We start from the raw sequence: 22,046 nt of genomic DNA, 5'->3' as shown, positions 1-22,046 counted from the left end.
CTTTACACACTTTTTAGGGCTCATTCCTTTGTGCAACGAGGGCTGTACACCACCAGGAATCGGCCTATTCCTGCAGACGAGATTTACAGAAGATCACAAACCACATAAATTCACAAATTCTTGGGGATGTACGGCCCTCGTTGCCTGTGAGAATGAGGCCTATAAGTATTTAGCTCATTAAAATACATGTTTATTTTGTCTTTAAAAGGAAGCTCTAAGGTATTTTAAGTGAGCACATATTTTGAGTATTTTAGTAGTTTTGCTGTGACCTTTGCTATTTTACTTGGTTGCTCTTATGTTTTTTTTTCCCCACAGTATTAAATAGGGATGCACCGATACTAGGATCGGTGCCGATGCCAACTATTTGGGCGAGTACTCGTACTCTCCCAATGGCTTTGATACCGGAGGGAGCATGGAGCTGGCTTCCTAGCCAATGAGGGAGGCAGGTCAGGATGTGCCGCCCGGCTTCCTGATTGGCTAGGAAGCCGCTTCACTTGTTTCTAGGCAGCCTGGCTTCCTGGCTAATTAAATGTAGAGATTTGTTGATTAACCACTAGATGCTTCTGCCTTCACTGGAGCCCTTTTCAGTGTCCAATATGACCCATACCAAATAACTATTGATTAAAGGCTTGTAAACCTGTCGCACTGACAAGTCTGTTAGAAGTGTTTTACCACATTAGTGATGTCATGTCTCATTACAAGAAAAGCGAGATTATTGCCATTGAATCAGGAAGAATAGAGGTCAAAAAAGTATAATGCTAATAAATGACAAGGTCATTAAGCGCTTGCTCCCATCCAATGTATTATCAAGAATGTTGCTGCATTTTCCAGGACATAGAAATTCAGTAGTGTTCAGTAGAGTCTTATCACACCATTATATTTGTGTTGGAAGGACCTGCATGGTATATTTTGGGTGTGTTGACTGGAAATTTGCCATTCAATTCAGATAGTCTTTCAAAAAACACATGGCAGCATGTTAATCCAATGTTAATGCTGTCCTGTAGGGTAAATGAGTCTTAACTCTTCAAATAATTTAAGTGGAAAACATCCCGGGTTTTATTTAAATGTAGAATTGTTTATTCTCTTAAACTGTTTGCTTCTTTATATACACACACAAGCTAGTTTCCACGAAATGCTGCATTTATAATAAGTAAAATATTAACTTTTCTTCACGGCTAGAAGCTAACTAGAACAGTAATATGAGTGCAGGGGATTGTAATTTACATTTCTCATGAAATTCCATGTATTGAGTTTGGACCTACTCAGATGGTGCAATTAATAGTAGATGTTTTTTCTACAAAGACTATTGATGAAGATCTTTGTTGAAACTGTACAGTTCTAATATATTCACATGCGTTGTTTAGAGTGCAGCAGGGTACAATTAAGAGGAAATACAAAATCATCACAAAATTAACAAATTATAGTAATCATAATACAGAAGAAGCTTGTGTGCCTTTTGATACGCTGTAGTATACCCCCTCAAAGATAATTAGCCACAGCATTAAATTGTAACAAAAGCACCTAAAATCTACTCAAAATGATACACTAGAAAAGCCCCATCTGCTATGACCGTCTGTCTGAATCTCCACAATCTGAAATGTGCATGCTTATCATTAAATTGTTCTACTTAATGATTTACCACATGTATGCAAATAAGAACATCAAAAACTCCTTTGATATACAATATATAAATAAGTTATAAGGAATGTGTGTGTGCGCATAGATATGTATCATTGCGTATATTCTGTTTTTGTGTGTGGTGTGTGTACTGGGCTTGAAAAATGTTAGCGTGCCTCGCCACTCAGCATGACCGGATTATAGCCTGGAAAAAAGAAAAATTTTCTCTACAAGAGACGCGGTCACGTCGGGTAAATAGACACCAAACATGTCAAGCCTTAAAATTGCACGTGCCCAGTGGCGTAACAATCACCATAGCGACCCAGGTGGTCGCTGTGGGGCCCGGGGCACAGTGGGGCCTGGCCAGATGCCATGCGGGCCGCATGGGTCGCTATGCGATCCTCTGCTGGTGGCTTTCACTGGCGGCTGGAGACCCTGCAGAGCCCACCATAGAGAGTCTCTGGTGGGCTCTGCAGGGTCACCCTCAGGTGGGATCTCGAGTGGGCTCTGCAAGGGTTATAACTAGGGCCCTGTGATTTCTGGGGCCCTGTGATTTCTAGTTACGCCCCTGCACGTGCCCGCAAAATCACAAAAACGATAACACCAAAATTGGCCATAGGTGACGCTTTAAACGCTTTTATTGCTCATCAGTTTAGTGTTATCAGTGATTAGTGGCGCAAGAATTATTACTCACTCCGACGTTCGCATCGATATATAACATGTGCGGCACAATAGGCGCACTCGACGAGTGTTTGTGTGTGTATGTGGGGAGAGGGGTACTTTAAAAGTATTTTCTTATTACAATTTTTTTTCCCCACTTAACTTTATTGCTATCACATGGAGGGCTAAAAATCCCCCTATGTGATAGCCAATTTACATGACAGGTCCTCTTTATGTAGACATTAGAGGTCTCCCAGACCCCTAATGTAACCTAGGGACCCCCAGAGAAGCTGATGAAGCAGAGATCTACTTCCCCAGCTTCTAAAGCTGGAGAGTGACAGAGGAATGCGGAAGTGATGTAATATACATCTCTTCCTGCATTTGGGGACTGGAGAGGAGATCAGAGGGAGATCGTGTACCAATCTCCCTTTGATCTTTGGTCACAGAGCAGCCGTACCAGTCCTGGCTGCATCGGGCACAGCGGGTCTCCGGACTGGCATTGGCAGCTGCTAATATAAGCGATCAGGTGTCTCTAGAGATGCCCAATCGCTTGAATGTAAAGCTCCCAGTCGGCCGTTTAATTACAATGGCCGGCCGGGAAGTTACTCGACGAGAGTCACAGTCGAGAGTCGGTCACAGACGAGAGGACAAGCGGCTTTTTCAAGCCCTGTGTGTGTGTGTGTCTGTCTGTCTAGTGTATATATCTATAGCTGTAGATATCTATAGTTATAGATATCTACAGCTATAGATATATACACTATATTGCCAAAAATATTGGGACGCCTGCCTTTACACGCACATGAACTTTATGTCATCCCAGTCTTAGTCTGTAGGGTTCAATATAGAGTTGGCCCACCCTTTGCCGCTATAACAGCTTCAACTCTTCTGGGAAGGCTGTCCACAAGATTTAGGAGTGTGTCTATGGGAATGTTTGACCATACTTCCAGAAGCGCATTTGTGAGGTTAGGTTCTGATGTCGGACGAGAAGGCCTGGCTCGCAGTCTCCGCTCTAATTCATCCCAAAGGTGTTCTATCGGGTTGAGGTCAGGACTCTGTGCAGGCCAGTCAAGTTCCTCCACCCCAAAATCGCTCATCCATGTCTTTATGGACCTTGCTTTGTGCACTGGTACGCAGTCATGTTGGAACAGGAAGGGGCCATCCCCAAACTGTTCCCATAAAGTTGGGACCATAGAATTGTCCAAAATGTCTTGGTATGCTGATGCCTTAAGAGTTCCCTTCACTGGAACTAAGGGGCCAAGCCCAACCCCTGAAAAACTGCCCTACACCATAATCCCCCCTCCACCAAACTTTACACTTTGCACAATGCAGTCAGGCAACTACCGTTCTCCTGGCAACCGCTAAACCCAGACATGTCCATCGGATTGCTAGATAGGGAAGCGTGATTTGTCACTCCACTTCTCTAGAGTCCAGTGGCGGCATGCTTTACACCACTGCATCCGACGCTTTACATTGCACTTGGTGATGCAAGGCTTGGTTGCAGCTGTTCGGCCATGGAAACCCATTCCATGAAGCTCTCTACGCACTGTTATTGTGCCAATCTGAAGGCCACACGAAGTTTGGAGGTCTGTAGCTATTGTCTCTGCAAACAGTTGGCGACTTCTGTGCACTTCAGCATGCGCTGACCCCGCTCTGTCTTTTTACGTGGCCTACCACTTAGTGGTATTATAATAAAGTGGAAGCAACTGGGAACAATAGCAACTCAGCCACGAACAGGTGACCGTGGAATATTTAATAGCAAGGAAATTTCACGGAATAGCTGAATCCAGTGATTTGGAGGGTGTCTCAATACTTTTGGTAATATAGTGTGTGTGTGCTGCATTTCTGATAAACCTCCTCTGCTGTGTGTTGCAATTCTTTAGCTTCAGAACACTGAACCAAGGGAAACCCTATTAATTCTAAATAATTAGGCGAAAAAATATGTGAGTAGTAAACCAGCCATGCAAAGAACTTCTGTGTGGGAAAAGGTTGATCTTGTAGTCGGCTACCAACTTCTGATCGCTGAGTGTTTGTACCCGCTCTCCTCTCTGACACACACTGTCACAGGAGGCTGAGTGAGCGGTGCGAGAGGAGAGCCCAGCCTCCTGTGACAGCACTGTCTCCGCCCCCACACTGCTCTGCCGCACTGTGATAGGCGGACGAGCAGCGTGAGAGGAGGGACACCGGGCCGCTCACAGCGCTCTCCTCTCGCAGCGCTCGGCCGGCTGTCACTTTCTCACCTCCCCGCTGGGACACAGAGCAGCGTCCAGCGGGGAGGAAAGAAAGCAGGGATGCGCCGATGTATCGGCGGGAAAATGGCACTTTCGTGATTTTCGGCCGATATGTTTCGACGGGCGATATATCGGTTAATCCCTAATTATTATTATTCTGTTTTTAATACAAACCTTATTTTAGACCCAGAGGAGACATCTCCATGCTCCACTCGCGCGTGTGGGAAAGTCCCAAAATTTTAAAACTGGCAGCAATGCCTGTTAACATGCAAGTGATCCATCGGCTATAGATCCGGTGAATCGCTTGTATAAGGTGTTGGTCCGTGTGTGTGCCCCCCCTCCCGGTGCAAGCCCGGGACCAGCATAGTGGCTCTGTGACGGGATCAGAGGGAGATCGTCCCCTTTCCGTTGTCAGAATGCGCAAGTGTTGTATATTACATCACTTCCGCATACTTGTGTCACTCTCCATAGGGGTCTTGGAGACCCCTGATGTCTCCATAAAGAGGACCTGTCACATCCTCTTTGCTATCACATGTGATGGCAATAAAAAAAGTTAGTTTCCCCCAAAAAATTCATAGTTACACATTAAAAAAAATAGTTTTTTAAAATTCTTTTTTAAGTCCCCACCCATACATACACGCAAGCAAACATGTGTCGGGTGCACATATCGCCACGAACGTCGCAGTAAGAGCAATAATTCTAGGGCCATTCATTTTAAAGCTTGGTGTTTACCCGAATTGACCCAGTCTTTTATATTTTACCAATTAATTGGGTAATAATAAATGTTTCATAACGTAATGAACTTTTTTTTTCAAAATTTTCAGTAATTTTTCCTTAAAGGAGAACAATGAGGTGAGTGCTTTCCACTCACCTCATAGTTCTAGCGGACCTGTGACAATAAGACTGTCACAGGTCGGCTCAGTAGATCGGGAGGTGAGCGAACACATACCGGGTTCGCTCACCTCTCGATCCTGGGCTGGATTCCCCTCTCCGCGCTCCGATCCGCCAGCGCTGACTGGCGGAACGGACGGGGGAGGGGGCGGGTACAGCTGGCTCTGCCTCCAGATAGGCAGAGCCAGCTTTCACTCACGCAGCTGGGCGGATCTCAACATCGATGTCGGGATCCGCTCCGGCGTCTCGGTATACCGCAAGCTGTAGCTCGCGGTATACTGAGCCTAGGGTGACGGGAGGAGAACTATGGGGAAAAGCCCTGACCCCATAGTTCTCCTCCTTTTTAATATAGCAAAAAATAAAAACCGCAGTGGTGATTAAATACCACCAAAAGAAAGCTCCATCTGTCCCCAAAAAATGGTGTAAAATTCTTTTTAGTACAGCATTGCATGACCGAATAAATGTCAAAGTACCGCAGCGCTGAATACTGAAAAATGGCCTTGCCAGGAAGGGGGTGTAAACACCTGGTCAGTAAGTGGTTAAATCTGTTTAAGCTTTTTTTTTTGTTTTCTTTCAATTTTTTACTTTTTTTTTTTTAGTGCATTTTAAAACTATACATTATTGAAAAACAAATGCACATTTATTTAATTAATTTGTAAATAACATTCAATTCTTTGCAGCAAAAAAAACGAATTTTGGTGTGATTTATAAATGGGACAGTAATACAGTAAAATGTACACTTTATAGCTATAATAACACGTTTAAAAAAAAAAAAAAAGTGATTACTTATTTTATCTATAGATTGCAAAGATGGTTTTTGCTGGATGGTATTACCAAAAGAAAGCCCTGTTTGTCTTGTAGAAACGATATATGTATTACTGTGTTATCTTCGGTAGTCACAAGTTATAGCTGGATAAATAAGCTCATAGCATAAATGTAAAAATGGCTCTGGTTTATAGGGGTATATTTTGCTACTTTGCATATGGTGGTTAGTTGGAGACCTTTCAAAATGTTCTGCTTAACACAGCTTGAGTTCTTGCTATTTTGAAAACTAATTCCTTGCTTAAACTTATTTTTTTCTTTGCTTATTGCTAGGTTGATGAAAGAGAGAAAAAGGACGGATCACTTGAAACACAAAAGAAAATTAAGTTGGATAATGATGCAAAGGCTGCTTCTAGTCACAAGGAATCGGTGAAAAAGTATGTATAAGTAAAAAAAAAAAAAAGTACGTTTTAGGCAGGTGTTACCGCGATTCGCTGTAAAAAAACGCGCGTTTCCGTGGGCTACTTGGCTGTATCCCAATGGAAACGCGAGACCAAAACGCCCCAAGGAAGTACATGTACTTCTTTGGGCGTAGGCCGTTTTTGTATCGCGTTCGGACGGGCGGAAATACGGCAAGGTGTGAACCAGACCCATTGAATACAATGGGATTTAGATGTTTGAGCGTTTGTAGAACGTTCGTCGAGCGTTGAACGTGCTACAAAATGTTCAGGTGTGAACCAGGCCTAAGAATGCTTTCAGAAATAAGTGTTTTATAGTTTATCAATTAACACAATGGAATCCAAATCAAATCAAAATTTGGCGTGACCACCCTTCTGCCTTTTAAGATGGCATCAATTCTTCCAGGTAGACTTGCACACAGTTTTTGAAGGAACTCAAGGTAGGTACGCAGGTAGGTTGTTCCAAACATCTCGAAGAACTAACCACAGATCTTCTGTAGATGTAGGCTTCCTCACATCCTTCTGTCTCTATGTAATCCCAGACAGACTCGATGTTGAGATTAGGGCTCTGTGGGGGCTGAATCATCACTTCCAGGTTCTTTACGCAGACGATAGTTCTTAATGACATTGGCTGTATGTTTGGGGTCATTGTCCTGCTGCAGAATAAATATGGGGCCAATCATACTCCTCCCTGATGGTATGGCATGATGGAGAAGCATCTGCTTGTATTTCTCAGCACTGAGGACACCATTGATCCTGATCAAATCTCCAACCCCATTGGCAGAAATGCAGCCCCAGACTTGCAAGGAACCTCCACCGTGCTTCACTGTTGCTGCAGGCACTCATTATTGTACTGCTGTCCAGCCCTTTGGCGAACAGACTGACTCCTGAAACAGCCAAATATTTCAAACTTTGACTCATCAGTCCAGAGCACCTGATGCCATTTTCCCAAGTCATCTTTCAGGGCAGCACCTGCGAGAGAGAATCCACCCACCTAAAACAGGAAACGCATCATCCACAATTTAAATAAAAGGGGTGGTACAGCCTAAAAGGGGCGGTACAGCCCCACCACCTTAGTTTGTGTTTCCTCCGGCCCAACAGGAGCATCGTAACCGTTTGTTATTTTCTCCATAGGCCTGCGTGCTAGTTGCAGGGGCCTCCCAGTGTGTGCTCCCCGTAAATCAGGGACAGTGGACCTGGGGGGTTGAATGCCTGGGCTTGTCCTAGGATTAACCTCCAGGTTATCCTATTATGGGACCTGCCTCCCCATCTATCCCTGAGGTTTCTTATCCGCCTTGAGGAAAAGCAACCATCCCCGGGTGCATATCGGCTCTAGCAGAGCTTTCCCTTACATTTGGTTCGGCTCATAGTTCTCCTCTGCCTTGCCTTGAATGGGGCGGTTTGCCATCCATGCTCCTTATGAATGCTGTCATGTTGTGGATATTCATATCTTGTTGCATCCAGCGCCTCCTTGAATGGACAGCTATGCGATGGATTGGTGAGTACCGCTGGCGCCAGCATCCACAGACACCAGGGAGGGAGTGCAGCGTGTGAGGGATGGAGCCACAAGCAGTCATGAACATGAAGTGGGGGGGGGCCTTGGGAGGCGATCCTCCTTTTTGGGTGTTGGTTGCTAAGGGTTGTAGTGCCTCTTATTAACGCACGTTCATATGTGTTATATGTTGTTCCACTAGGGATGTGGCTAGTTGGAGGCATGAGCTGCAGTGCAAACACCTTTTCAATCTGCAAGCAGCAACCCCAGACAATAGGCAACCTAATTACTCCTTCCTACACTGCTGTGGTTAGTGTTACGCAGGAATATTGGGATTTTCCCCAATTTCACGCTTTGGCAACCTTCTTTTTGTGTTAGAGCATATATAAGGAGTGTTATCAGCCAAGGATGGTTTTTTGTACTTTCATCAGGCCTTTGGGTCATAGGCAACAGCCTATCTGTGTAAGCAAGGCAAACCTAGGCCGGTAGCAAATGTTTTACAGACTCCTTTTGCAAATAAGCATTGGTGTGTCCATAAGCACTTTAGGTGCATACTCTGGTTGTTTCCAGATGGTTCAAACTTGATAGTGCTGCAGACATATTGTGCATCAGGGCTAAAAAGTTTTTTTGTTGCTGTTAGCAACTCTGATTTACCACCTGGCTGGGTGTGAGCTCACAAGATGGAGAGCTATGATTGCTCTCACCTGAGCGGGGGCTGGGGATTGTTCCTTCAGCCCTAATTAGGTGAACTTCCCTTTACTTGCCTGTTAGAGCATGGATAAAGATGCAAATCCAACAGAAGGGTAGATGCTGGATGAGGTTACTTTATCTTCAAGGCTTTACTTCCTTGGCAGATATGAACGTCCGCTAAAGCTTTTATGAGACTTTACTCTCTCCTATATGGTTAGGTCTGCCTCTCTGTATAAGAGCCAGCATCTATCTTTTCATGGTGAGGATTATTTTCTTCCAGTCTACAACTGCTACCAGGCTGAGCTGATCCATTAATTGTATCGGCCTAGGTGTGTCTGCCTCACAGGTGTGGGGCCTTTTTACTGATTACTCTGGTTGCAACCTTTGGGTTACTTGTGCATCTCAGAGTGTACAGCACCTTCGAAGTCCATGACGAGGCCTCTTTAGCTGAATTGCTACAACTTTATCTCGCCTGGATAGACGCTATGTGTGTATAAGCATTTACTGGCTAAGTGAAGGGGCATGCAGCGTCCCTTGCCATATGCGGACACATCTCTTGCACAGCTTGATGCATGTATTGGTAGACAAGCACCTGTAAGCGCTTGTATGACTACTGTCTGCAAACTATCCCATTTACCTCTTTAAGGAGAGACTTGACTGGGTGGTAATGTAGTGTGCATACCTTATGTATTGGTATTATTGTACTGTTTTCAAAATAACCAATTTATTGCTTTAGTAAAAGCATCTTTGGTTCATGAGGTAGTTATGGAACTTAATGTTGCGCATACCTTGTGTTGGTATCACTATACTGTTGCTAGAATAAACACTTCATTGTTTTAGGAAAAGTACCATTTGTTCATGAAGTGGTTAATGAACCTCAATCGGGCATAATTTATGTATTGGTGCTACTATGCTGTCTCTATGATGACCCATTTACTGCTTTTAGTGAAAGCATCACAGGTACATGGGGTAGTTATGAATCTCAGTGGTTGCGCATACCTTGTTTATTGGTATTACTATACTACCGTTGAGATAACCAATTTATTTGCTTTAGTAAAATAATTTTGGTTCAGGAGATGGTTAGGACCCTTGGTATGTGCATGCCTTATGTTAGAATTGCCTACTGTCTCTGAAATGAACCAGTTACTGCTTTAGTACAAGAATATGGTGCAGGAGATGGTTAGGGCCCTTTGTATGTGCATACATTATGTTGGTATTACCATACTGTCTCTGAAATGAACCAATTTCTGCTTTGGTAAAAGAATATGGTTCAGGAGATAGTTGAGACTCTCGGTATGTGCATGCCTTATGTGTTAGTATCACTATACTGCCGATGGAATAAACACTTTATTGCTTTAGTGAAAGCACCATTGGTTCATTAAATGGTTAATGAATTGCAGTTGGGCATTCCTTTACTGGCCAGACTTCTCTAGACAGTAAATGGGAGTACCTGGGTCCCACTGGTTTCGGCCAGTTTGGTGCTGATTGCAGTGCTGGACATCTTCCAATGTCAAAGGGAAGTAAAGTAAGCATGATGTCTTTCATCTGCTGCATTGTTTCCTTGGCCGACTACTGCGTCTACGGTTCTCGAAGTTGCCAGTTTCATTGTGCTTCTTCAAACGAGCTTGAACAGCACATCTTGAAACTCCAGTCTGCTTTGAAATCTTTGCCCGGTAGAGACCTTGCTGATGCAGTATAACTACCTTGTGTCTTGTTGCTGTGCTCAGTCTTGCCATGGTGTATGACCTGTGACATGAAATGGTCTTCCACAACCTCACCTTAGTAGCAGAGTTTGGCTGTTCCTCACCCAGTTTTAAGCCTCCTACAAAGCTGTTTCAGTTAAAGGAGAACTATGGGGTTAAGGCGTTTCCCCATAGTTCTCCTTAGGGTAACGGGAGGACACAAACTAGCGTCCTCCCGTCACCCTAAGCTCAGTATACCGCGAGCTGCTGCTCGCGGTATACTGAGATGCTGAAGCGGATCCCGACAATTATGCCGGGATCTGCCCAGCGCGTGACTGACAGCTGGCTCTGCCTATCTAGAGACAGAGCCAGCTGTACCCGCCCCCTCCCCGTCCGTTCCGCAAGTCAGCGCTGGCGGGGAGGGGGGAATCCAGCCCCTCCCCTGTCACGGCAGAGAGCCGTGACAGGATCGAGAGGTGAGCGGACGCCGGTATGTGTTCGCTCACCTCCCGATCTACTGAGCCGACCTGTGACAGCCTCATTGTCGCAGGTCGGCTAGAACTATGAGGTGAGTGAAAAGCACTCACCTCATAGTTCTCCTTTTAATGACTGTGTTTCAACCTACGTATGAGATTTGATGATCATTAGCACCTGTTTGGTATAATTGGTTACTCATACACCTGACTCTAATCCTATAAAATCCCTGACTTTGGCTTCAAACCAGCATCAATTCTACCACTTGCACAAAGGGTAGTCACACCAAATTTTTATTCGATTTAGTTTTTTCTTCACTCACTTTGCATTTTGTGAATTGATAAAACTATACAAGAAAAATTATATATTTGTGAAAACATTACTTTACAGCATTTTTTTCACACTTGCCTAAAACTTTGGCACAGTGGTGTATATTTCTTATTTCTTTAAAACTGGACAAGGCAAGTGGATGTGCGCACACCATGGCACCCAGAAAGATATATGCTCTAGTGTTTTATATTTTGTGGTATTTTTCCTATCCTTGTTTTGTTGTGGTACTGGTGTTGGTGTTTTGCTGTTAAAAAAATCAGAACAGTGAGGCCTTGTTCACTCGGGCTTCAGCTTATATAAGAGCAGTGTGTACAGCAAGCTTTTGCAACGCATTTGCAGAGCTTTCAGAAAGTTTTGGTAAACCCCCAAAGTATTTTTCAGCTCTCGTTTGGAAATGTTAAAATACAGACTTTATTGCCAGCGCTGTCTCTTTCAACAAGCTGCAGTCAGGCTTTAATAAGATTTAGGTCTGCTAGTAGCTTGTTTAGCCCTTTTGCTGTCATCGATGTATGCCGCCAGGAGTCTGTTTACCTGTGTAAAGCTTACTGTCACTATTACACTTGAAGCAATTGGGGCAGTTGCAGAGCCGCCTGATCTCTTCCCTGGGCTGGTGAATGTGTGTCACGCCCGCCTGACACCCCTCCCCTTGCTTCCCGGACTCCCCTTTCCCTCTTGTGGGCCTGGGACTAGCATCGCTTGTGTCAGGGGGCCCAGAGGAGAGAGACCTTGAACATCCAATCGCTGATCTCCTCCCCACTGAATGGAACTGGAACAAATGTTGATTACATCACTTCTGGTTTCTGAGTTGTCATTCCCGGTGAAAGAAGCTGATGAAACACGATCTGTGCTTGATCAGCTTCAATGGGCCGCAGAGAAGACATTAGGCATCTATCATTGAGTGAGAGCAATAATTCTAGGGCCAATATTCATGGTTAAAGTGACATTAAACCCTCAGATTGTTTAACATAAACCAATACTGTAATGTGTGCCTTACTGTAATCCATGGTAGTTTCCCTTCTCTTACTTTTAAATCCTCATGTCTTCTCATGCTTGGGGAGAACTTCCCTTTGCAGCTGACTGCCTCTTCCTGTAGTGCTGGCTCAGGTTACAAACCTATACAAACCTATACACAGACACCATATATCCATTCCTGAGACAAGGCAGTCTGCTGCAAAACAGAAGTTCTGCCCAGCATGAGAACAGATACAGATTTAAAAGGAAGAGCAGCAAAGAGAAGGGAAACAACCATGGATTACAGTAAGGCACACATTACAGTATTGTTTTATGTTCAAAAATCTGAGGGTTTAATGTCACTAACTCTCAGGCTGTTAAAGTGTAGCTCATGGACAATTTGGGATTTTACGGTTTTTCACATTTGCACACAACTTTTAAGCTTGGCATGTTGGGTATCTATTTACTTGGCACAACTTAATCTTTTTATTCATTTCAAAAACATTGATTATTATATAATTCACTTAGTGCATTTTTTGCTGGCATTTTGGGTTTGGTAAAGAGTTGCTGTAATATCTTGTGCCATAAAAATTTGCAAGTGCCATAATTTTATTCTACAGGTTCTCTGTTTTAGGGCCGGTTCTTACCACAAACTGTGCGTTCCAGAGTGGTCAGGCTCTGGAACGCACTGTATCGCACGCCGTCCGGCTCCCTACGTTCAGAGGTGCCTCGCCAGCACCCGAACGTAAGGCACATTAGTGCCTGTGTTTCGGTCCAGTGTCATCTGCGAAAATAGTGCTTGCAGCATTTTTGCTGATTGCACTGGACCAGAACGCAGGCACTAATGTGCCACGCAATCGGGTGCAGGTGATCGCACTGGGGCGGGGGGCATGGCTGCAGTGCCATTGACTTCAGTGCCCCTTCCTGCCCCTAAACGCAGGTAGCTGGCTGGATTGCGTTCCCGAGCCTGACCGCTCTGGAACGCACTGTTTGTGGTGTGAACCGGCCTTAAAAGAATATATAATTCTGGGGGGTTTTAACCTTCTTGGCGGTATTCCCGAGAGTGGCTCGGGGTTAATTTTCTGTACCATAAGCGGTAACCCCCGAGCCACACACGGGAATACACAGCACGTCTCTTACCTTGTCCCTCGAGCCGCGTTGTGTCCTCCGGCCGATGCCGGCACTCGTCTTCCGGGTTCCGTCCCTTGGAAGCGTCCGCGTCGCAGGGAGGGGGGGAGGCGGAACCGGCGGGAGATTCAAAAGTAACAAAAAACGAAAGCACATAGAACGAAAAAATAAAAAATCATACCGCCAGAGAGGTTATCGGGCCTAAAATGTGGATTATAACGTGTGCAAAAAAAGGCAACAACTGTTCTGGCAGCAAAAGGGTCAAAGTGTTCGTCAGCACCTCTATTAGGAGCTGTGTTTAACCTGTCCAAAACTGGAACTGAGTTCTGTAACCCTTTCACTGCCAGTGCAAGTCATATGGGTGAACAGTACCACTTCCAGCTGGCCATGTTAATATGCCTTATGTCTGTTGCGGTCACACTTCTGCTATAAGCCAATAGCTGATAAATGTGTCATTTACTGATCCTTTACTTTCCTGACTGAACACCGGCATGATTAGTACTGATTTCTCCAGTGCCCATAACTGAGGAGATGGTAAACATTTACTATGTTCTCAGTTGATAAATGGACAGAAGAGGCTTTGTACTGAGCACTTCCTGTTCACTAGTGCAGGGGCTGTAGAGGAGAAGGAAATTCTGTCTTCTGAAATTTCTGTCTCAAAAAGGAAATAGAAGAGGTCTCTTTAGCCCCTGACAGTAATGTAAAAAAAAAAAAAATAGGTAGAAATAACACCACCTAAAAGCACCCCCGCCCCCCCCACACACACACACCAGTGTGTTGTTGCAACACATTGCAGTACTTCATTGCTGTGCATTGTGACACAATACTTTGCAATAGAATGCATGCCAGCATCATTTTATCGCAATGCAAAACACAAGCTGCAATGCTGATCGTATGTTACCACAACACATAAATGTGAGGCTAAACTCCAGATTTTTAGCATCATTTGCTTATTTACGATTTTGTGTGTAATTTAAACTGTTTCGCACTAAAAGTGCACTTTAAAATGGACAAATATTTATTTATTACCTCAATACAGCTTTATCCGTTAGATTTAGTTGAAATTGTGTTATGTTGTTTTGTGTGCTGATAATGACTTTAACATTTGAACAACTGCCATGGGATGTACATAATCGGCAGCATCATCTTTTTATTGTACTGGCCCTGTGCTTTCAGAAAAGGTATGATTTGGTGGGTCTTTTACAAACTCTCAAAGCTGTAGTTGGATAAAACAAAGTGAAAAATGTCTGGCCAGCTGAGGTTAAAAGTGGAGACCAGGGCTGGGCAGGGAAAGGGTTAAAGGCTAAAACAAGCTGAAGCCAGTGCGAACAAGACCTTACAGGGCTGGATGTTTTCTTAGGTTCAGGAATAATTGTTGCTTGAACTTTGCCATTGTGTTAATTTGGCTCTTGTTCCAGTGATGGTTTTCTAACATCAGTGAGTAAAATTAAACAAGTATAAAAGTATGCTGTGGTTGATCAGGATTGTGCATATCAATTCATTTTTAAATATTTAGTGAAAGTTTCAGAAAGTCCGTTCTTCCATTAAGCTAAATAATCATCATCTCAGGTTTCCAAGTGTAGACAAATGATTGGGTTTTGAAAGTTTTTTCTGCACAAAGGTAATATGCTGCATTTGCTTTTGTCCAGGGTGCCTAAAATGTCTTCTGAGACCTCTCATAAAGAACACCGACATCAGAAAGCCTCATCTCCAACGCAGCACAAAAAACCTGAGAAGATGGCACACAAGAGACGTCCTAATGAGAGCAGCCCTTCCAGGCAGCAATCCACCTCAAAGAGCAATAAAAGCAGCGGCAAAGAACCTACCACTCCCAAACAAAGAAAGGTGGAGGAAACGAGTAGCGAACACACACACAGCAGCAAGGTATGTTCGCTGGTTGAGAGTCCTCTCTAATCTCCCTCAGCCATCTCTGTGGTTCTCTGCAGCAGCAAATACCATCTGGTGTATATTCGCTGACGTTGGCAGAACGAAATGTACATCTGTGGATGACAGGACAAAATGCTGCGTTGCTTTGGTCTCTGTATAAATGTTCAAAATAGTTTGAGTGGATTGTTCTGTAAAGCTTGGATGACCGAGTGCGTGATCTGCTGTGCTTAGCAAAACTATTATTAATTCTTTCTCGGTGCAGAAACATGGAGCACTATCTGTGGTAAGGTCAAAATGGAACAATGCAAATTAGTCAAATGTTCATTTTTCTTTTTTCCAGCTTAGTTGTGTAAGTTCATAGGCATACACTGAAGTTAGGTTTTAGCCGGTAAGGGATGCCACACAAATGTACATTTCTTTTTTTCTAAATTGGCGCTAGTTTTACACTTGTTTAAACTTTTACTGGCTTCTCTACATGGATTTTACAGTTAGTAGAAAAGAAGTGAATTTCTGTTTCGCAACCATTCGTGGAGCAAAACAGAATGTTCCCTATGCTCATATGGCCACTATATTTTGTAACATATACATTGTCACGCTGTATAACAGCCTGACTATCCCAGTATAAAGTTTCTGCGAGCTCTGTTACATGAAAATTGATAGGCTTAAAAGGTTGATCTCCAAATGCACTATAAGGCCCCATTAACACTAAGCAACACTTACCTCGAGCGGATTTCCGCGCGGCGGGAGAGTGCGACAGTTCGGGCGACGTTCCAGCGACGATCTTCACCGTCGGGCTGCATTTTAAAAAAATGGAAATTTGCGCGACATCCGCGGGAAAAAGGGTCCTGCAGGCGCGATTTGCGACGGGCGACATGGAGCTTTACATTAAGACAGCTCCATTGAAACTCATTGGCTGGCGACTTCTCGCGATATTGCGCGGCACAAATGCACGATATCGTGGCGGGTATCGCGGGATTTTCCCCTCAGCGTGAATGGGGCCTAACGTGTGGTAACCCACATCACTCTCTGGTTACAGTTTCATTAGGTCAGTAAAAGATGGATTTTGAGCGACTCCTTTGGGCTACGTTCTTTGGCATATAGACTTTGTACTTCCTACTTTGCAAAAGCCTGCATGTCCTCTAAATCCAGTGTAAACAAATCTGATTCTGGTGCAAGCTAATGCACTGAGGGTTTAGACTGTTTTTTTTGCCAGTGAAAATTGGCTGATTCAGCATGGCTCGGCTGAAATTCGAACCTTGGTGATGCTATCCTCTCAATAGAAGTTGATCATTAGATTAATTTGTGTCGAAAGAACATATTGGAGAATTGTTGGCCGCACGGTGCTTGTAGCAAATCAGCTTCAAGTACCCTCCGGATATTCGGACATTTCTGTCCCAAAGGACAGGTTATGGAGCATCCAAGGCTTTGGGGTGGGAAAGGAGATTAGGAGCTCACTTGTGTGGCATATTTATCCTGAAGAGCAGATGACTACCTTAACAACATGGGCCTTTCTAGCACCAAGTGGACATTTGAATGAAACTGTAGTTCCTGTAGCTTATTGGATATAGATTTTGGAGGTCTTTACAAGAGAATCTTCTCCACAGTCCTCCGTGCAGGTGCATTATTTGGAATTGTAACCTGTTGCTGCACTTTTACGTAATGCAGATATCTTAGGGTTGATTTACTAAAGGGGTAGACGTTGTTCACTTAGGGAAGTTAATGCTAACTGAGTAAGGTGAAGCTGTGTTCACTATCAACCAATCCTGTTCTGGCAAAAAATTTATTGCTGTAGCAAAAATCCTCCTGATTTTTTATTTTTTTTCCTAATTAACCTCACATGATTGGGTATTCATAACGAGCGCATGTCCATTTATATTAACATTCACATTGCAGAGTGAACATCCTCCAATCGTTTAGTAAATTAACCGCTCCGTATCAGCAGTGAGCGAAGGAGTTGCTTTTGTCAACCCAGCAGATGTGTGGCAGACAGTGCCATAGTGTAGGGCCATGTTTACTATTATAAAACATAGGAAGGGGTGTTAAAAAGGAGTTCTTATCGTGTTTACTAGAAATAAGAAACCGATGGGTGACTAGCGCCTACTTTCCTAAAGTAACATTGGCTTTTGATAGACAAGCTTGTCTATTCTTCCACATTAGCTATCGGTGCAAAGAAAGCATGCAGCTATAATGGTATATTAAGTTGTAAATGTGTAACAGAGTTGCACATAATTTACAGTAGTGTAAATGTTTTAAGAGCTACTTCTGTTCTGCATTAGTATTTTCTATTAAATATATTTACCTTTTTTAAATTAGGCTTTTATTTGTATATAGTTTTGAGCAAATTATTGTATAGCTATTGGCTTTAGTAGATTTCCATATCGGTTATGGACTAAATTCTTTATAAAAATTTCCAGGTTTCTACAGAAAATAACACAAATCCTTTCCCAGTGCCTTCTTTGCCAAATGGTACTGCCAAGCCAACAAGACCTCAGCTGAAGTTTGAAGAAAAGTATGTCTGTTGTATTCTTATTTCTCAGTATACTTTGCTTACACATGCCTACCTGTCTTCCTTTAATGGATCCTGGAGCCAGTGAGAAGTGCTTATAATTAAATGTCTGTTCTTCACTTAGGTTACATTCACCAGAACATTACATGAAGGAAGCCAAGAAGCTAAAACACAAAGCTGATGCCATGGTAAGTTTGTTTTATGCTGTTTCGTGTTGCAAGTCTTTCTTTGAACTTTTGGGTTAAAGAAACCTATAAAAAATGCATGAGTTTATATATATTTTTTATTATACATGGCATACTATATTTTTTATTATACATGGCATACTATATGGTAAAGACATGAGGAGCTGGTATCCGTATACAAATTTGAATACCTAACAACAAGCATCTCAACTCTCTAGTATAGCAGGTGGCACCATCCTTGTAAGGGTTAATAAGCCATTGTATGCTGAGTAGGCGTTGACATTTACTTAAAGTGGGGGTTGCAACAGGTCGGTTTCAATCTACCCATCGATCGCAGGCATGTAATGGTTTGATTGCAACCCCCCCATCATGGGAGTTACTGGTTTTTGCACCTGGAACACATTCATTGCATCTCTTGCCTGGTGCCCCAGGTGCTGACACCACTACCACCCATGTTTTATCTGGTGCAGTAGCTGCACAACATGCTGTCATGTCTACATTTAGTCAATTATGTCACCCAGAGTCCCTGGTCCCTGTGTTGTGTTTACAAAGCAAGATTGGGTGCATGCATGTATGTTTGTGGGTGTGTGGGCTGTCAAAATGCCTTATGAGGGTACTGGTATGCTTTGAATAAAGGGGCTGGAGTGAATTATAGGTGGTGCTGTGCACTAGGGTGTATTTACTTCTGACCTCTGCACTAATGTATGATTCATATTCCACACCCCTGCACTTTCCTGGGCTGTATGTCACTTTTATTACTGCCCCTGCACTCTTTGACCCTTGCATGTTTTTCTTTACATGTTTCTGTCCTCTGCACTCTGTATGCTACACACGCCTGTATCTCTGCACTTTATACACGACATACTTCTGACTCCTGCACTTTGTACACTACACACTCCTGACCCATGCACTCTACATAACACTGGCATCTGACTTAAGTTGATTAATTGCTCTCCTGATAGAAAAAAAATTGTGAATGAAAGTGAATGCCAAGTTTGTTACGAAGACTAAAACGTTAGGATATGTTTAGATTTTTACAGACATGTATAATATATTTTTCTTCAAAACTTCCTTACATTTTAATGTTGACATGCTAGGTTATCTCCTTACTACCCCTGACTTAGAGAGCCTGAAGTAATTTAAACAGTCCCCCATTTTGTACACATTCCGTAAAATGTCCCTTGCAGTGAACCGATACAGCAAGACTAAAGGTGCCAAAGCAGCAGCATCCCATAACCGTCATGGTAGTCAGTTGAATTCTTAGACAAGTCATCAGTGTTAAAATATGGATTAAGGAGCTCTCTTTAACATGAACTTTCCTCAGCTCGTATGTTTCTGTTTCAACTTCTGAAAGCTGTTGTGTTATGTAGAGAGAGTTTGCCATATGTTCCCTGGCAGGCTGCCTGTTTTTATTGTTTACATTCCTGTGAGGATGAAGAACTACTCCCCAGCAGGAACTCTTCGCTATACATTAATATGCCAGTGATGGTTTTTAACACTTCACAGGCTTGTACTCTTGTCACAGTGCATGGGCCTTTTTAATACTTGGCTCAAAGAGCTGGCCAAGTGGTATAAAAACAAATAAAATAAAAAGGCCCTGGGCAAAAGTCAAAGTTAGGCCAATGTCAAAATGCTGTTCTAGAAGTACGGTTTCATAAATAAAGAAATGCTCTGATAAAAGCCATGCTAGCAGAGTGACAAATTGCTGATATTATTATGTTATATTCTAATCAAATAATTTCACCAAACCAAGAAATGCTGCTAGAGGGTTTTCTCAGGAGCAATTGCCATCATTTGCTCAGAATTATGATATGTTACAAGAACCAACAAAGTTGCCTTAGCGCTTCTCTTATATAATACTTTGCATTAAGCGGTGCACTCCATGGCTGCCATATCATTCATCTACCAACTGCAGCATTTGGAAGTCGGACAGTATAATAAATACTTGTTAGAAGATATTTGTGCTGTTAACTAGGGTTGTTCTGAGGCTTGAGTAAACACAGTCACTTGCGACAGGGACATTCCATCACAATGGGGCAGGGAAGCCCCTGCTGAAAATGATTGGGCCTGGAGGGGGTGTGTGTCAGTGATGGTTTTGCATGGGTTTGGGAAAACGCAGACAAACTGGGTTTGCACCAAGCCCCTGCACTACTGTTTACTTGCTCTGGGTTATCACAGGTTTTCAGTCTCCATTGCTGTGGTTGGAATTTAAACGTTCCTAATCCTGGATGTTATCTGCTGTAAACGTTGTGGGCTGCATACCTCTTTTCTGCTGTGCATTTAATAATGCAGTCCTTATGATATTAGGAGTACATGGGGTCACTTGGAGGTTTGAGATTTGGGCAGTTTGCTTCCTAGCCCAAAATTGCAGTCCCTGGTGGTTCTAAAGCAGTCAATTACATTTCAGATTCCACAAGATTTGTACAGCTTCATTTATTAGAAGAGCATCAATAATTTGACTTTGAACAGTACAACCAATAGCTGAAAATGTATTCAGCAAAATAAACGTACTTCATTTGCAAATCTGTTTCCTTAAAAGCTATCTGTAAGTGTGCTCTTCACATGAGAGTATATAATCAACTATGTTAAGATCTTGTCGCCAAACCATTACTTTCAGCAAAAAAATTCCTATAAGATTATATGTGTATTTAACATGTTGTTTTGCATGTTATTTACCTGTAAAACCTCTTGTGTCATCACCCAAAAGCCCTGAGACTGCTTCTGGGTGCTACCATCTTATATGTGATGTCAGCAGCCCCAGCAAACTCAATTGTCACTCAAGTGACTTTCTATAGTATCCCCCTTCACCTCTTTTCTTTCAGCAACATAAAAAGTTATGTAGGGAGAATAGGAGAGGGGCAGAAGAGCTGGGTCAGCACAGAAAATAGACACTCACAGAAGAGGAGAGGACTATGAGGTGCATGGAGGTAGGTATATGTGCCAGGGAAATTGCTAATCAATGTTTGTAGCAGGTTCAAATGCACATTGCAAGTGAATACGATTTAAGAAAAATAATGTATGTAAAGGGAAAACAGTGCAAGAAAGCATTAAAAATATTTGTATCTGCCTGAATTTTTTTTTAAGTTGGTGACGATGTCATTTTAACTAAAAGAATGACTTGTAAGGATCCAGTAGCAGATATAATGAGCACTGCAACCTTTCCCTTTGATCAGACCCTGAACCTTTCTCTTGTACAAAATGTCAGCAGTGTTAGCAGTATTCAGTAGTAGTAATGCAATGCTTGGTTACTGGTGATTCCATTGAATGTGCAGCTGCAGCAAATGGATTAGTGAATGCTAAAATCTGCCATGGAACAGAGGTAAAATGGGCACTTTTGCTTGAAGAGCTTGTAGGTGTAAAATATTGCAGAAGTAAGTGAATTTTTTTACTTTCTCCAGGGAAAACATAACATAAGGAAGGTATGTACATATGTGAAGCATCATTTCTGATAAAAGTTAAATACGATGTGCAAACGTTTTTATTTGCCTAGGAATCCCTTGCAGTTTGTCTGCCACTGACTAAACACATCATTAAAGTACTTAAAAATATATGTAAACTCGCACATTAAAGCCTCATATGTTTCAGCTGTTTGTTTGATTCTTTCATTGATTTATCTCTTTTGTACTTGTGTGTTAGTCGGACAAAATTGGAAAGTCATTTAATTACCTAGATGCTGCCATGTTTTTTATTGAGTGCGGTATTGCTATGGAAGCTGATGTCCATGCACCAAAGCCTGCCTACACTATGTTTGCTGAAACAATTGATCTTATTAAGTAAGTAAACCTTAATATCTGATAAAGACAGTATACTACTAAACTTTGCTTCCCTATGCCTGTGCCATTCTACCTTCTCTCCACTTTTCTGTATATTAACGTTCCTCAACACGGTGCATGTTATGGTGGGGGGGGGTGTGCAAGGTACCTTTGTCCGGCATCCCACCCAGCTCACTGACGTCACTCTTTGCCAAGAGCTGGGTGAAACGCCAGCCAGAGCATCCCAGTCAGCTCTTGGCAGCTAGTGACGTCAATAAACTGGGTGGGAAGCTGGCCAGAGCGTCACAGGTTACTAAGACTAAGCCTGTGACACCCCCCACCCACCCCCACCC

The 22,046-nt window shown here is 43.0% G+C and overlaps 1 protein-coding gene and 1 long non-coding RNA gene across 3 annotated transcripts in view; one reads left to right on the top strand and one right to left on the bottom strand.

Annotated features, from left to right (window-relative positions):
* Window positions 1-22,046, top strand: part of AFF1 (AF4/FMR2 family member 1) — a 124,635-nt gene that overhangs the window by 96,464 nt on the left and 6,125 nt on the right. For both annotated transcript variants that reach the window (XM_018576201.1, XM_018576202.1), the window contains 5 exons: window positions 6,492-6,595; window positions 15,013-15,247; window positions 17,665-17,759; window positions 17,881-17,944; window positions 21,578-21,714. In XM_018576201.1, coding sequence (XP_018431703.1) covers window positions 6,492-6,595; window positions 15,013-15,247; window positions 17,665-17,759; window positions 17,881-17,944; window positions 21,578-21,714 — 635 coding nt within the window. The remainder of the gene's footprint in view (window positions 1-6,491; window positions 6,596-15,012; window positions 15,248-17,664; window positions 17,760-17,880; window positions 17,945-21,577; window positions 21,715-22,046) is intronic.
* On the bottom strand, window positions 7,046-18,108 carry LOC108804454. The gene is made up of 3 exons (XR_001942364.1): window positions 18,098-18,108; window positions 14,475-14,476; window positions 7,046-7,163 (listed from the first exon to the last, which is right to left on the bottom strand). It is a non-coding gene; the product is annotated as an uncharacterized LOC108804454 (long non-coding RNA).

This window comes from Nanorana parkeri, unplaced genomic scaffold (assembly GCF_000935625.1).
Source record: "Nanorana parkeri isolate BGI_ZX_2015 unplaced genomic scaffold, ASM93562v1 scaffold59, whole genome shotgun sequence".
NCBI classification, from domain to species: Eukaryota; Metazoa; Chordata; class Amphibia; order Anura; family Dicroglossidae; genus Nanorana; species Nanorana parkeri.
Note: the sequence above shows the minus strand (reverse complement) of the source record. Positions and strands in the feature narration are given on the sequence as shown.